Source organism: Ursus americanus, chromosome 12 (genome assembly GCF_024610735.1).
Source record: "Ursus americanus isolate L20-20 chromosome 12, mUrsAme1.1.p, whole genome shotgun sequence".
In the NCBI taxonomy this organism is placed as follows: domain Eukaryota; kingdom Metazoa; phylum Chordata; class Mammalia; order Carnivora; family Ursidae; genus Ursus; species Ursus americanus.
The window spans coordinates 71,919,798-71,932,160 of record NC_142138.1 but is presented as its reverse complement, the minus strand read 5'-3'; the positions used below and the strand labels follow the sequence as shown (position 1 = coordinate 71,932,160).

Genomic DNA, 12,363 nt, shown 5'->3' with positions numbered 1-12,363 from the left:
AGCAAAACAAATCAAGCAGTAATTGCCAGTACTGTTAACCTCTCGGGGACTTTCTCCTGGGACTGCCAGGCTACAAACTCTATAAGAGTAGAAACTGCTGGCATCCTGTTTCGCACTGTTTCCCTCAGGCCTAGCCCTATATCTAGAATGGAATAGCCTCTCCATAAATATTTGGTTGACCAGTTGAGTTCCCTGTCTTTGCAATGAAGGGTTGCCTTAGTTACCTTAAGCCTCTTCTCCCAACAGCTGTAAAATGCTGCCTACTCATAGGATGGGTGCTGGGGACAGCTATTAACCTTTTTTGTTTTAATCAGAAATGAGACCCAACCAAAATGAAATGAGATTGAATTTCTTGCATGTCTCATAAACTTGGCGTGAAAGGCAATTCTGAAACAAGAATTCCAAGAATATTCTAAGTAATGGCAACATCGCCAGAAAAACATGTGTAGCTTCCCAAAGTGACCACTTTGGAAAGGATAACCCTCAATAGATGGAAATGTTTTAAAATGTTTATATGAAAAAAAAAAAAGAGTCGCATTACTTTGCAGTGACATGAAGATAAAGAGTGTTCACCAGGAACCCCGACCTGTGCCAAGCACTGCTGAGCCCATCACATCAGTAAAGAGCTTCCCTGACATGAGGAGAAAGACCCAGGGAGGGACTCAGGAAGGACACCCAGTGTAGTAAAAGGGCCTGCTCATTAAGCCAACACAGCCGCATGTCAGCAGGCAAAACAGACAAGAAGGGAAGTGGGGTTGGGCTGGGCCAAGCATTTGATGAATCAAGCCTTCCCATGGGGTGGGGATAGCCTATCTAAAACACTAGCCTCCATTAAATCCCCTATAAAAGGTTCCTGTCCTGCTGACCTGGTACTCCATACATCGCCTAACAGCCACTTGCTCATCCTGCCTGTGCATTAGGTAAGTGCCCTCCTGAGGAACCTCTTTCTCATTCTGTGTCTTGATGATCTGAACTCATAAAACTAGGCTGTCAGATCCAGGCCGTAGGCCTGTGGTGTCAGCTGTGGGCACAAAGTATCAGCTCTGACTGGGCGTCAAGCAAACTGGGCATGTGCACTTGCGGGGAGGATGCTCTTCTGAAGCCATGGGGCTCTTTCCTTCTCCCCTGTGGCTAGCCTGGCAGCAGCTTCTTCCACCGAAGCCTGTTTTAGCAGCAGCAATGGAACCGCCCATGTGCCTTCCTGTACATCAAAGGTGTCTTATTCTTAAGGTTCTGGAAGGCTCTTTGCAGTGCTCAGAGTCTGTGAGGCCAGAATCAGGTTTCTCCTGCCAACCTGACAATGGGCTTGAAACTTGTCGCTGAGGAAGGGGCTTACATGGCAGTCCTCCCCCACCTCAGGGCCATATTTAGGCAAGATGAGTTTATAGATTTGTCTGAAGGGATCTGAAGTGTAACTAAAAAGTCATATTATTTTTATTATTTGTAGGTCAGTGGTTAAGGTTTTCCATATGATAAACAACAAAAAAACAGGATCTTTTCATTTTTCTGTTGAGGTACAATATTCTGAGTTTTGTACCTTGATGTACAAAAGCAAAGTCTGCCTGAAATTTTTGACTACTAGTGGGTAGAAAGGACACCCCCTGAAGAGCCCACCTGGGGTCTGTAGCCTTTGGCCACATTATCCCACCTTCCCCAGTGCCAAGTCTTCCTCCTTCCTGCCTCCTTCATTCTGCTGCCTCTGTACCCGGGCCTTCCTTCTCTCATGCCTTCTCCTTCCCATCTCATGGTGCTATCTCCCAGTGTCCCAGCTTCTGCAGCCTTCTACCTCCCCTTGCATTTGAAACTTGCCATCTCCAGTGCCATCTCCTGGTCTCTGAGGCTTCTGCTTTAATGCACCTCCATGTCCCTTTGCCTCTTGCCCATCCAGCTGCACTCAAGACTCACTTCAAGCTATGCCCAGATCCCTGGCTAATGAGAATGAAAATCTCTCCCTTCATTTGGGAGCCACTCCTCACAGGCCACCCATACTGTGGGCTGGCATGATCCACATACCTATGGGCAGGCTGACCTCCCTTACAGGTACCAGCGCTGAGGACAGAAGTCACATTCAGAGGAACTTAGGACACAGAGCATTGCCAATAGCTGGTAGTCTAGCCTCTTCTTCAACACCTACCCAAAAGGCAGCAAGAAAGGGTGGAGTCAGGCCCCTGGTTTTCCTGCTTGGCCCCACCCAGGCAGGGGTTGACTATATATACTTACTGCCTGTCAGTGTTCCTAGCAGGACCCTAATACCATATGACAGGAAACCATTAGGCTGGGTAGACTGTCCACAGGGTACAGTCTAGAAGACTTATTGCATTTGGGTTAAGGAGATAAGGGCTCTTGGGTTTCTTGGTTCCCCCAAGCTGTGGGGCCTTGAGCAAATAACCTAACTTCTCTGAACCTGTTTCCTCACCTATAAAAAAGTGGAGATAATAAGTACAAGAAATGATGCATATGGAAGTGCTTTGTGAGCAGTAGTTTACATAGATGTACAAACATTAGGTATGTGTATAATAACATAATGATGATATTTAATAGCTGGCATTTAGTATAAGCCAGCATCTGCCAAGTGCTTTATATGAATTATCTCTTTTAATCTTCACAATAATCCTATCAAGTATGTACTTGATAAGATTACCTTCATTCCACAATAAGTAAACCAAGGCTTGGAAAGGCAAAGCAACCTGCCCTAGCTCACCTAACAGACAGGTGGTGAAGCTAGCATAGAAGTCCTGACTCTGGAGCCTGCTGCTAACCATGGTGTGCCCTTCCTTCCCATTCATAAAATCCATTAAGTAGGAAAGGAGGAAGAAGGAAGACCCAGACAGACCAGAAGCAAGGCTGAATATGCAAGAGAGACCTAGAAGTAACAGGAGGAAATGCTGAAGTTGATTGTGGAGCCCCCAAGGGGGCTTTGTTTCTTTCTCCAGCTTGAGTCCAAAGATGCCCCAGTTATTGCAAAACATTAATGGGATCATCGAAGCCTTTGGGCGCTACGCCAGGACCGAGGGCAGCTGCACAGTGCTCTCCCATGGGGAGCTGAAAAGGCTCCTGGAACATGAGTTTGCTGATGTCATTGTGGTATGATGTACCGGCCAGGTGGGGAGGGCGGGAAAGGAGAGATGAAACAGGTTTGCAAGCAAACGCTTTGCCTCAGGAATCTGAGCAGGCAGCCAGGCCCACCGAGCCTCCTGGCAGCTGTGCAGGCTGAGAGAGAGAAAGCAAAGGAATAGTCACAGCAGTTGACAGGCCTGGTCCTTAGAGAAAACACTTTGACTTCAATTAATTCTAATTTGGAGACAATGTGAAAGGACTCACAGGGGACAGCTCAGAGAGAAACAGAGTCTTTGAATGTTCTAGAAATGAAAGTAATTGCTGCTTTCTGCTGCTTCTTAAATCTGATATAGTAACTACTTCCTATGTCTTTCAGAAATTTGATCATCCATTAATAAGAATTCATTAGAACCATAGCTCTGTATCTTGCAGTTGCTCAAAAATATTAGCTGAGTGGTCACATCAGAAATGAGTTTTGGAGGGCAGGTTGGTTATTATCAGGTAGAGGTGCACTCTAGGAGCCCCTCTCCACTCCCCCAACCACTGGCAAAGCAACCCAGGGCCTTGAGTCATGTCCCTCTCTCCCTGTCTTTGGTTTGCATCTAAAGCAACCATGATGATGGTCTTAGAGACAGGAATGCATAGACACAACAGGATGCATACTCAGGGCAACTTGTGGTCCCACCAGACCCCACCCACCCCATCTTCAGAAAACACTTGAGCCTCAGTGAAGATCTCACTGAATCCCCTTGGGGCCGTGTTCCTGCTGTGCTTCTCCTGGTGTTGGACTTCCTGGAAAGAATCCTGCTCAATGCCAGGGGCCAGGGGCCAAGGACAGCCCAAAGAGTCATTATGAGCTCAATCATTCATTCATTCTTCATTGAATCTTGATCCAGTTCTCCCATAGGCCATAAATTACACCAAGCACAGAAGATACAAAACAAAAGGTGCTTTCTACCCTTGCAAAAGGGACAGGACTGCACACTGAAAGTGATTTCGTGTTAGGGTTGATGTAGCTATGTGCGTGGTGTGGGGCACAGCACAGGTGAGCTCCCAAGTTCGGGGGTGGGAAGCCTGAAAGATGAGTGCACTGTCCCAACCACACCATCCTCAGGGGAGGGATGATGATTTGGCCCCTTCTCCACAGAAACCCCATGATCCTGCCACTATGGATGAAGTCCTTCGCCTGCTGGATGAAGATGATACAGGAACTGTGGAATTCAAGGAATTCCTGGTCCTGGTGTTTAAAGTCGCCCAAGCCTGTTTCAAGACAATGAGCGAGAGTCCTGCGGAGGCTTGTGGATCTCAAGAGTCTGGAAGCCTCCCCACTGGGGCCTCACAAGAGCTGGGGAAAGAACAGAGCAGGAGAGCTGAAGTGGGGCAGGCTAGAGAAGGACAGCATCGTGAGGGGAGCCAATGTGGACACAGCACACAGGCCTCCAGAGGACAGGCAGGGGCTGGGGCTCAGATCCATGGTCAGGATGTTGGCCAGGACAGGCAGTCTGAATCTCAGAGACAAGAGAGAGAGAGTCAGCAGACACAAGCTGGGGGACATGTGCAGCAGACACTGAGAGTGGGAGAAGACAAGAGACACCAGACCAGACAGAGGGAGTCAGAGAGACAGTCACAGACCAGGGAACAGGACAGAACACACCAGATAAGTGAACCAGTGACTGGAACTGGAACTCAAAACCAGACACATGCAACCCAGACTGTGGAACAGAACAGAAGCCATCACATAGGAAGACCTGGCACACAGTCACAGGAGTCTACCCATGGCCAGACCAGAGAGACAGAGGTCCAGAATCAAGACAGGAGCCAGACAAGCCAGACAGTGACAGGAGAACATGTTCAGACACCGGGAGGTGCCACCCAGGCTGTGGAGCAGGACAGAAGCCGTCAGATAGGAAGCCCTAGCACACAGCCACAGGAGTCCACCCATGGCCAGGCCAGAGAGACTGAGGTCCAGAATCAAGACAGGAGCCAGACAAGCCAGACAGTGACAGGAGAACGTGTTCAGACACCGGGAGGTGTCACCCGGGCTGTGGAGCAGGACAGGAGCCGTCATATAGGAAGCCCTAGCACACAGCCACAGGAGTCCACCCATGGCCAGGCCAGAGAGACTGAGGTCCAGAATCAAGACAGGAGCCAGACAAGCCAGACAGTGACAGGAGAACATGTTCAGACACCGGGAGGTGTCACCCAGGCCATACAGCAGGACAGGAGCCGTCAGATAGGAAGCCCTAGCACACAGCCACAGGAGTCCACCCATGGCCAGGCCAGAGAGACTGAGGTCCAGAATCAAGACAGGAGCCAGACAAGCCAGACAGTGACAGGAGAACGTGTTCAGACACCGGGAGGTGTCACCCGGGCTGTGGAGCAGGACAGGAGCCGTCATATAGGAAGCCCTAGCATTCAGCCACAGGAGTCCACCCATGGTCAGACCAGAGGGACTGAGGTCCAGGGTCAAAACAGGTGCCAAACAAGTGAAGTGGTGACAGGAGAACACATTCAGACACAGGCAGGGTCACAAACCCAGACACACACCCAGACCATGGAGCAGGACAGGAGCCAGACTGCAAGTCACATAGGGGATAGAGATGAGGGACGGACCCAGAGGCAGTCAGGCAGAGGTCACAGATGGACACCAGTGAGCCATTATGAGTCAGGAGAGAGAAAGCTGGAAGGACAGGCCCAGGCTGGGGCAAGCACTCTGACAGGCAGACAGGACTGGAGCACCACTCACCCAAGGTGCAGTGTGACAGGCAGGCAAGGAGAGAGAGAACACACAGTGGTTACCCAGGAGTGGGTAGATGACCACACAAGGGAGATGGAGATCCCAAGGCAGGACCAGAGCAGCCTGCATACTGGCATGCCTTCAGCCCAGGGCCAGGAGGCAGCCCAGCCAGGAGGGAAGCGAGGCCTCACAGCCAGGGGGCTATATTCTTACTTCAAGAGCAACAATCCATGAATGTCCCAGCCCCAGACTCCAGTGCCCAGTACTGGAAGAAGACAGCTGCAGAGGTGTTGGCTTGTCCTGCCCTGACCAGTCCAGCTGGCATGTCTCTGGACATTAGTTCTTAATCATGGTGTTTCTCTCTTAGGTCTTTCTCAATGAAGACATTTCTGTAAGATGCTTTTTATCCTAAATTCCTCTCTGAGCTGCTCTGCTGTGCTGACACCCTCAGAACAGGAAGACACAGAGCTGTCACCCATTTATGCCAAATTCTCCTCAGTTTATGGGGGTTTCAGAGCTACTTTTATCTCTTCCATCTGTCCATTGCCCCATCTATCTTAATGCACCAATAAAACCTTCCTACGTAACTGGGTTCTGTGTCCCTTTCAATCACTATTGACATGGTGGGCTAAGGGCTATAGGACTGTGATGATGAATTTGACATGCCCCATACCCTTTCATCTGGTTGAGAAAATATTGCGCAAGATTCCCAGAATTATAAAAACATGAAGAGAGTAGATATCATATTTTTATACTTGGCAGAGATGGATCAGAAAAGTTTTTAAACAGAAAATGTCTTTTTGCAATGCCCTTAAAAAACAAGCAGGATTTAGGTAGGTAGGTAGGCTCTAATTTTAGAGTGTTAAGTCTCTGTTCACATGTAAGTTCACATAGGAAGGCCAACTTCAGGTTACTAATAAATGGAGGAAGGCCACTGGAGACTGTGTGGGTGAGAAGGGAAAAGCATGTGCTCCCAGGAACTGAGCCAGGAACCAGAGCCCTGGCACCTCCTCTGTGTCAGCCCTGACCTCTCATTATGTCTCACCCACTCGACATGAACAAGTTACGGGGTAGAAATTCTTAACTCTGGTTTATTGTAATAATTATCTCAGAAGCAGTTTTTATTTTTTTATTATAATAATATTTTTTATTATATTATGTTAGTCACCATATAGATTTATCCACCTAATTTCAGTGAACTGGGTCCACAAGTTTCAAGTGGAGCCTATGAAAATTGTGTAAAAACTATAAGGGGACTTCTGCTTCTGGCAGTGTGGCAGACTAGATACTCTGAAGGGCCTTCCACAACAAAATAACTAGATCCTGCATAAAGCATATTTTCCATTTCATTTTGGTTTATAGGAAGTAAGGGCAATCTCCAATGAGAAAACAAAGATGTGTTAGGGTGATTAACAACCTATAGGCAGGGGAGGAGTTATGGTGGTGGAGAAGTAGGAGGACCCTATGCTTGCCTTGATCTTGACGCAATTAGATAAATATCAACTCATTATGAACACCTAAGAAATCTATGTGAAGATTGAGAGAATAAACTGCACAACTAGTGGGAGAGAAGAGGCCACATCATGGAAGACAAGCGGTGCAGAGAGATGATTTAGGGGAAAAAAGAGTCATGGAAGCTGCAGAGGAGAGGGGGCCCTGATCAGGTGGAAAGGACAGAGAAAGAGAGAACAGGGCACAGGGCATTGCACAAGAAAAACACTTCCCCAAAATCACTGTCAGAGAAAACGAAAGGGGCTGATTATTGCAAGTTTTTATAAGCAATGGAGCTCAAAGTCTGATGTTTTAGAAGTCCACACCATCACCAGGGTGGAGCTTGGTGGGTGCAGAGGCATTCCTGTGGAGAAGGAAGGTAGAGGCCAGGAGCAGGAAGCATGGTCTGAGGATCCCCTGGGTCACACCAGGAGAGACAGTTCCCCTTCTTGGAGAGCATTTGGGAGAGATGGCATGGCCTCTCTGGGTACAAAAGAGCCAGTGAGCTCTGCTCATTAGCATAGGAGCAGAGACACCTCCTGAGGAGAGCCAGCCTGGACATTGGCTTTTCATTGCACGTTACTCTAAACTCCAAGCTCCTACACATTCCTGCAACTGCCTTCATGAAAAAACCAGTACTAGCCCCAGCACAGTGAGACACTACCCCAGAGGATCAGCATGGGTCTGTGTCCCACCAGGTCCCTAAGATTTGGAGTTTTGAAGCCCAGCCAGCATGCTTGAGATAAAACATAGGAGCACTGCACTTTTAGGTGCACAGACAACCTGGACACAGACAGGGTGAAGGCAGGGTTCTGACAGAAGCCAGGCACACAAGAGGGGAGATTGTGTGCTCTTCTGTGAGGGCCTTCCTGAATAGTGGCAGCTGCAAATGCCCCAATCCAGGGACAAGAGAGTGGGCTGATGCCACTGACCCACTGCAGTGAGAAATACAGTGCTCCTGAGGAGGCTGGAGCCACTTACACCAAACATTGTGCCACTGTGCCCTGCAGGTACAGTTCCACTAGGGCAAGACTTCCAGAGAATCAGGGCAGCAGGTCCCTTCCTCAGAACAGCGGCACACCCCCCACACACCCCCACACACAGATGCACCAACTCTACTGACCATAGACATCTGCAAAGCTTCAGCTCTAGGGGAAATAGGATCCAGCTTTTTTTAACAAGCAGATCAAAACACAACTATTTAAAACTCACCACACAGTGGACAAGGTTCAAATACTCCCCAGTGCAGGCAAAGAGAAATTCTGCAGAGGACTGACCTGCAGGAAAGAGCAGCAAAAACACAACAGCAGAGTGCAGAAAGCATATACCAGAAACAATTCCTGAAGCAACAGGCCCTGGGCAGTATAAGGTCTCTTCTTCATAAAGCCATTACTCTCAGGAGCACCAAACATAGCATGCATCCCTAACACACAGAAGACAGAGACCTACATGATATGCCAAGATGGCAGAACTGATCCAAAAAGAAAGAACAAGAAAAGGTCACAGCCAGGCAGCTGGCGGTGTTAGAAACACAAAGGACAGAGATGTGCCGACCCTGGAAGTGAGGGCTGGGATGCTGGCTGTGGGGCGCACATCCCGGATGCTGCAGGGTTTAGCAACACCAACAAAAACAGAGTTAAAGTGGCCAGAAGAGCTCAGTGGAGAGCGGACTGCGATCTCTCTGTTCTGAGACAGAGGCTGGGATTTGGCCACTGCTGCTCTGACTCTCAGAAGAGGCACAGCAAACCACCAGGGAAAGCAGCCAGAGAACAAAAGCCTGGAAATACTGGCTCACATTGTGCTCGTCCCCATCCCCCCTCGCAGGGGACAGGGAGACTTTACCCAAACAGCGTTGCCTGAGTAACAGCATGGCAGGCCACTCCCCCAGAAGGCAGGCTGAAAAATCAAGAAGCCCACATCCCTAAGGTCCCTATAAAACAAGTGCACACTCTCTGGTTCCTGGTCAATAATTTGGGCTCTGGGCAACCCCGCAACCTCTCCTCATCAGAATGATGAGAAGGAGAAATCCCCCCCAGCAAAGAAAGATAACGAGTCTGTGGCCTCTGCCACAGAACTGATGGATTTGGATATAAGCAAATTATCAGAAATGGAGTTCAGAGTAACACTGGTCAAGATGATGTGTAGACTTGAAAAAAAATTAACAAAAATATTAACGAGAATATAGAATCTCTAAGGGCGGAAATGAGAGCAAATCTGGCAGAAATTAAAAATTCTATGAGCCAAATGCAGTCAAAACTAGAGGCTCTGACGGCCAGGGTGAATGAGGCAGAAGAACGAATCAGCGAATTGGAGGATGGGATGGTAGAAGAGAAAGCTAAAACAGAAACTTGCTCAAAAAAATCCAATCTCAAGAATGTAGGTTACGGTAGATTACTGACTCATGAAACGTTCCAATATCAGAATCATCAGCATCCCCTGTGGAGGATGGAGGGGGTGGAGAAAAAGAGAGGTCTAGAAGAGATATTTGAACAAACTGTAGCTGAAAACTTCCCTAATCTACCAAAGGAAACAAGCATTCATGTCCAAGAGGCAGAGAGGACCCCTCCCAAGCTCAACCATGACAAAACTACATCACGTCACGTCATAGTGATGTCACGTCATAGTGCAATTCGCAAATATTAGACCCATGGATACAGTACTGAAAGCGGCCGGGGCAAAGAAATTTCTCATGTACCAAGCCAAAGTATCAGGATCACATCAGACCTGTCAACACAGACCTGGAATGAGAGAAAGGGTTGGGAGGGGGCATTTTTAAAGCTCTTTCAGAGAAAAACATGCAGCCAAGGATCCTTTATCCAGCAAGGCTGTCATTCAGAATTGGTGGAGAGATAAGGACCTCCCAGAATCGCCAGTCACTGACCAATTTCATAACCACGAAACCAGCCCTACAGGAGATATTAAGGGGGGTTCTATAAAAGTAAAAAAGCCCCAAAAGGGATACAGAACAGAAAGTCACAATCTACAGAAACAAAGAATTTACAGGCGACATGACATCATTAAAATCATATCTCTCAATAATCACTCTCAATGTGAATGGCCTAAATGCTTCCATAAATGACACAGGGTGGCAGATTGGATAAAAAGACATGACCCATCCATTTGCTGTCTACAAGAGATTCATTTTGAACCTAAAGATACATCCAGACTGAAAGTAAAAGGAGGGAAAACCATCCTTCATGTCAATGGACCTCAAAAGAAAGCTGGGGTAGCAATTCTCATATCAGACAGATTGGATATTAAACTAAAGACTGTAGTTAGAGATAAAGAAGGGCAGTATATTATTATTAAAGGATGTATCCAACAAGTGGATATGACAGTTAGAAATATCTATGCCCCAAACAGGGGAGCAGCTAGATACACAAACCAACACTTAACTAGAGTAAAGACACATGTAGATAAAAACACATTAATAGTGGGGGGCCTCAACACCCCACTCTCAGCAACAGACAGATAACCTAAGCAGAAAATCAACAAAGAAACAAGAGCTTTGAATGCCATACTATACCAGATGGACCTCATAGATATTTATAGAACACTACACCCCAGAACAAAAGAATATTCATTCTATTCTAATGCACATGGAACATTCTCCAGAGTAGACCATGTTCTGGGTCACAAAACAGGTCTCAACTGATACCAAAAGACTGAAATAATTCCCTGCATATTCTCAGATCACAGTGCTTTGACACTGGAACTCAATCACAAGGAAAAATTTTGAAGAAACTCAAACACTTGGAAACTAAGAACCATCCTGCTCAAGAATGATTGGGTAAACCAGGAAAATTAAAAATCAATTTAAACAATTTATGGAGACCAATGAGAATGAAAACACAATGGTCCAAAACCTATGGGATACTCCAAAGGCAGTCCTAAGGGGAAAATATATAGCCATCCAAGCCTCACTCAAAAGAATAGAAAAATCTAAAATGCAGTATTTATTTTCTCACCTCAATGAGCTGGAACAGCAATAGAAGGACAGGCCTCATCCACGCACAAGAAAGCAGTTGATCAAGATGAGAGCAGAAATCAATGAATTAGAAACCAGGAGTACAGTAGAGCAGATCAACAGAACTAGAAGCTGGTTGTTTGAAAGAATAAATAAAATTGACAGACCACTGGCCAGACTTATCTAAAAGAATAGAGAAAGTACCCAAATTAATAAAATTATGAATGAAAAGGGAGAGGTCACAACCAACACCAATGAAATTGGAAGGATTATTAGAAACTTTTATCAAGAGGGGCGCCTGGGTAGCGCAGTCATTAAGCGTCAGCCTTCAGCTCAGGGCGTGATCCCGGCATTCCGGGATCGAGTCCCACATCGGGATCCTCCGCTGGGCGCCTACTTCTTCCTCTCCCACTCCCCTGCTGTGTTCCCTCTCTCGCTGGCTATCTCTCTGTCACATAAATAAATAAAATCTTTTAAAAAAAGGAACGTTTATCAACAGATTTATGCCAATAAATTAAGCAATCTGGCTGAAATGGAGGACTTCCTGGAAACCTATAAACTACCAAGACTGAAGCAAGAAGAAATTGATTTTTTAAACAAGCCAATTAATTATGAGGAGATTGAAACAGGGATAAAAAACCTTCCAAAAAACAAAACTCCAGGACCAGACGGTTTTCCTGGGGAATTCTACCAAACATTCAAAGAAGAAATCATACCTATTCTCCTAAAGCTATTTCAAAAAATAGACCAGAAGGAAAACTACCAAACTCATTCTATGAGGCCAATATTACCTTGATCCCCAACGAGGCAAAGACCCCATCAAAAAGGAGAATTACAGACAGATTTGTCTAATCAATATGGATGCCAAAATTCTCAACAAGATCCTGGCTAATAGAATCCAACAGTACATTAAAAGGATTATCCATCATGGGGCGCCTGGGTGGCACAGTGGTTAAGCGTCTGCCTTCGACTCAGGGCGTGATCCCGGCATTCTGGGATCGAGCCCCACATCAGGCTCCTCCACTATGAGCCTGTTTCTTCCTCTCCCACTCCCCCTGCTTGTGCTCCCTCTCGCTGGCTGTCTCTATCTCTGTCAAATAAATAAATAAAA

The 12,363-nt window shown here is 46.9% G+C and overlaps 1 protein-coding gene and 1 long non-coding RNA gene across 5 annotated transcripts in view; one reads left to right on the top strand and one right to left on the bottom strand.

Moving 5' to 3' along the window:
- Nucleotides 1-12,363, bottom strand: part of LOC148109233 (uncharacterized) — a 338,759-nt gene that overhangs the window by 26,269 nt on the left and 300,127 nt on the right. The window lies entirely within an intron of this gene.
- On the top strand, nt 777-6,028 carry CRNN (cornulin). Of its 3 annotated transcripts, none has more exons than XM_087865762.1 (3): nt 777-920; nt 2,912-3,084; nt 4,205-6,028. In XM_087865762.1, exons 2-3 carry the CDS (start codon nt 2,947-2,949, stop codon nt 6,026-6,028), a joined length of 1,962 nt encoding a protein of 653 aa, XP_087721888.1. In that variant the 5' UTR covers nt 777-920; nt 2,912-2,946. The 3 variants fall into 3 exon arrangements, with proteins under 3 accessions (XP_087721888.1, XP_045646631.2, XP_087721889.1); XM_045790675.2 differs by lacking the exon at nt 777-920 and having other exon boundaries at nt 2,947-3,084; nt 4,205-4,922; nt 5,394-6,028; XM_087865763.1 differs by lacking the exon at nt 777-920 and having other exon boundaries at nt 2,947-3,084; nt 4,205-4,922; nt 5,064-6,028.

Coding starts and splice junctions, on each gene's coding strand:
- CRNN (XM_087865762.1), top strand. CDS start 2,947: ATGCCCCAGTTATTGCAAAACATTAATGGGATCATCGAAGCCTTTGGG. Junction 3,085..4,204: donor AGTTTGCTGATGTCATTGTG/GTATGATGTACC, acceptor CCTTCTCCACAG/AAACCCCATGATCCTGCCAC.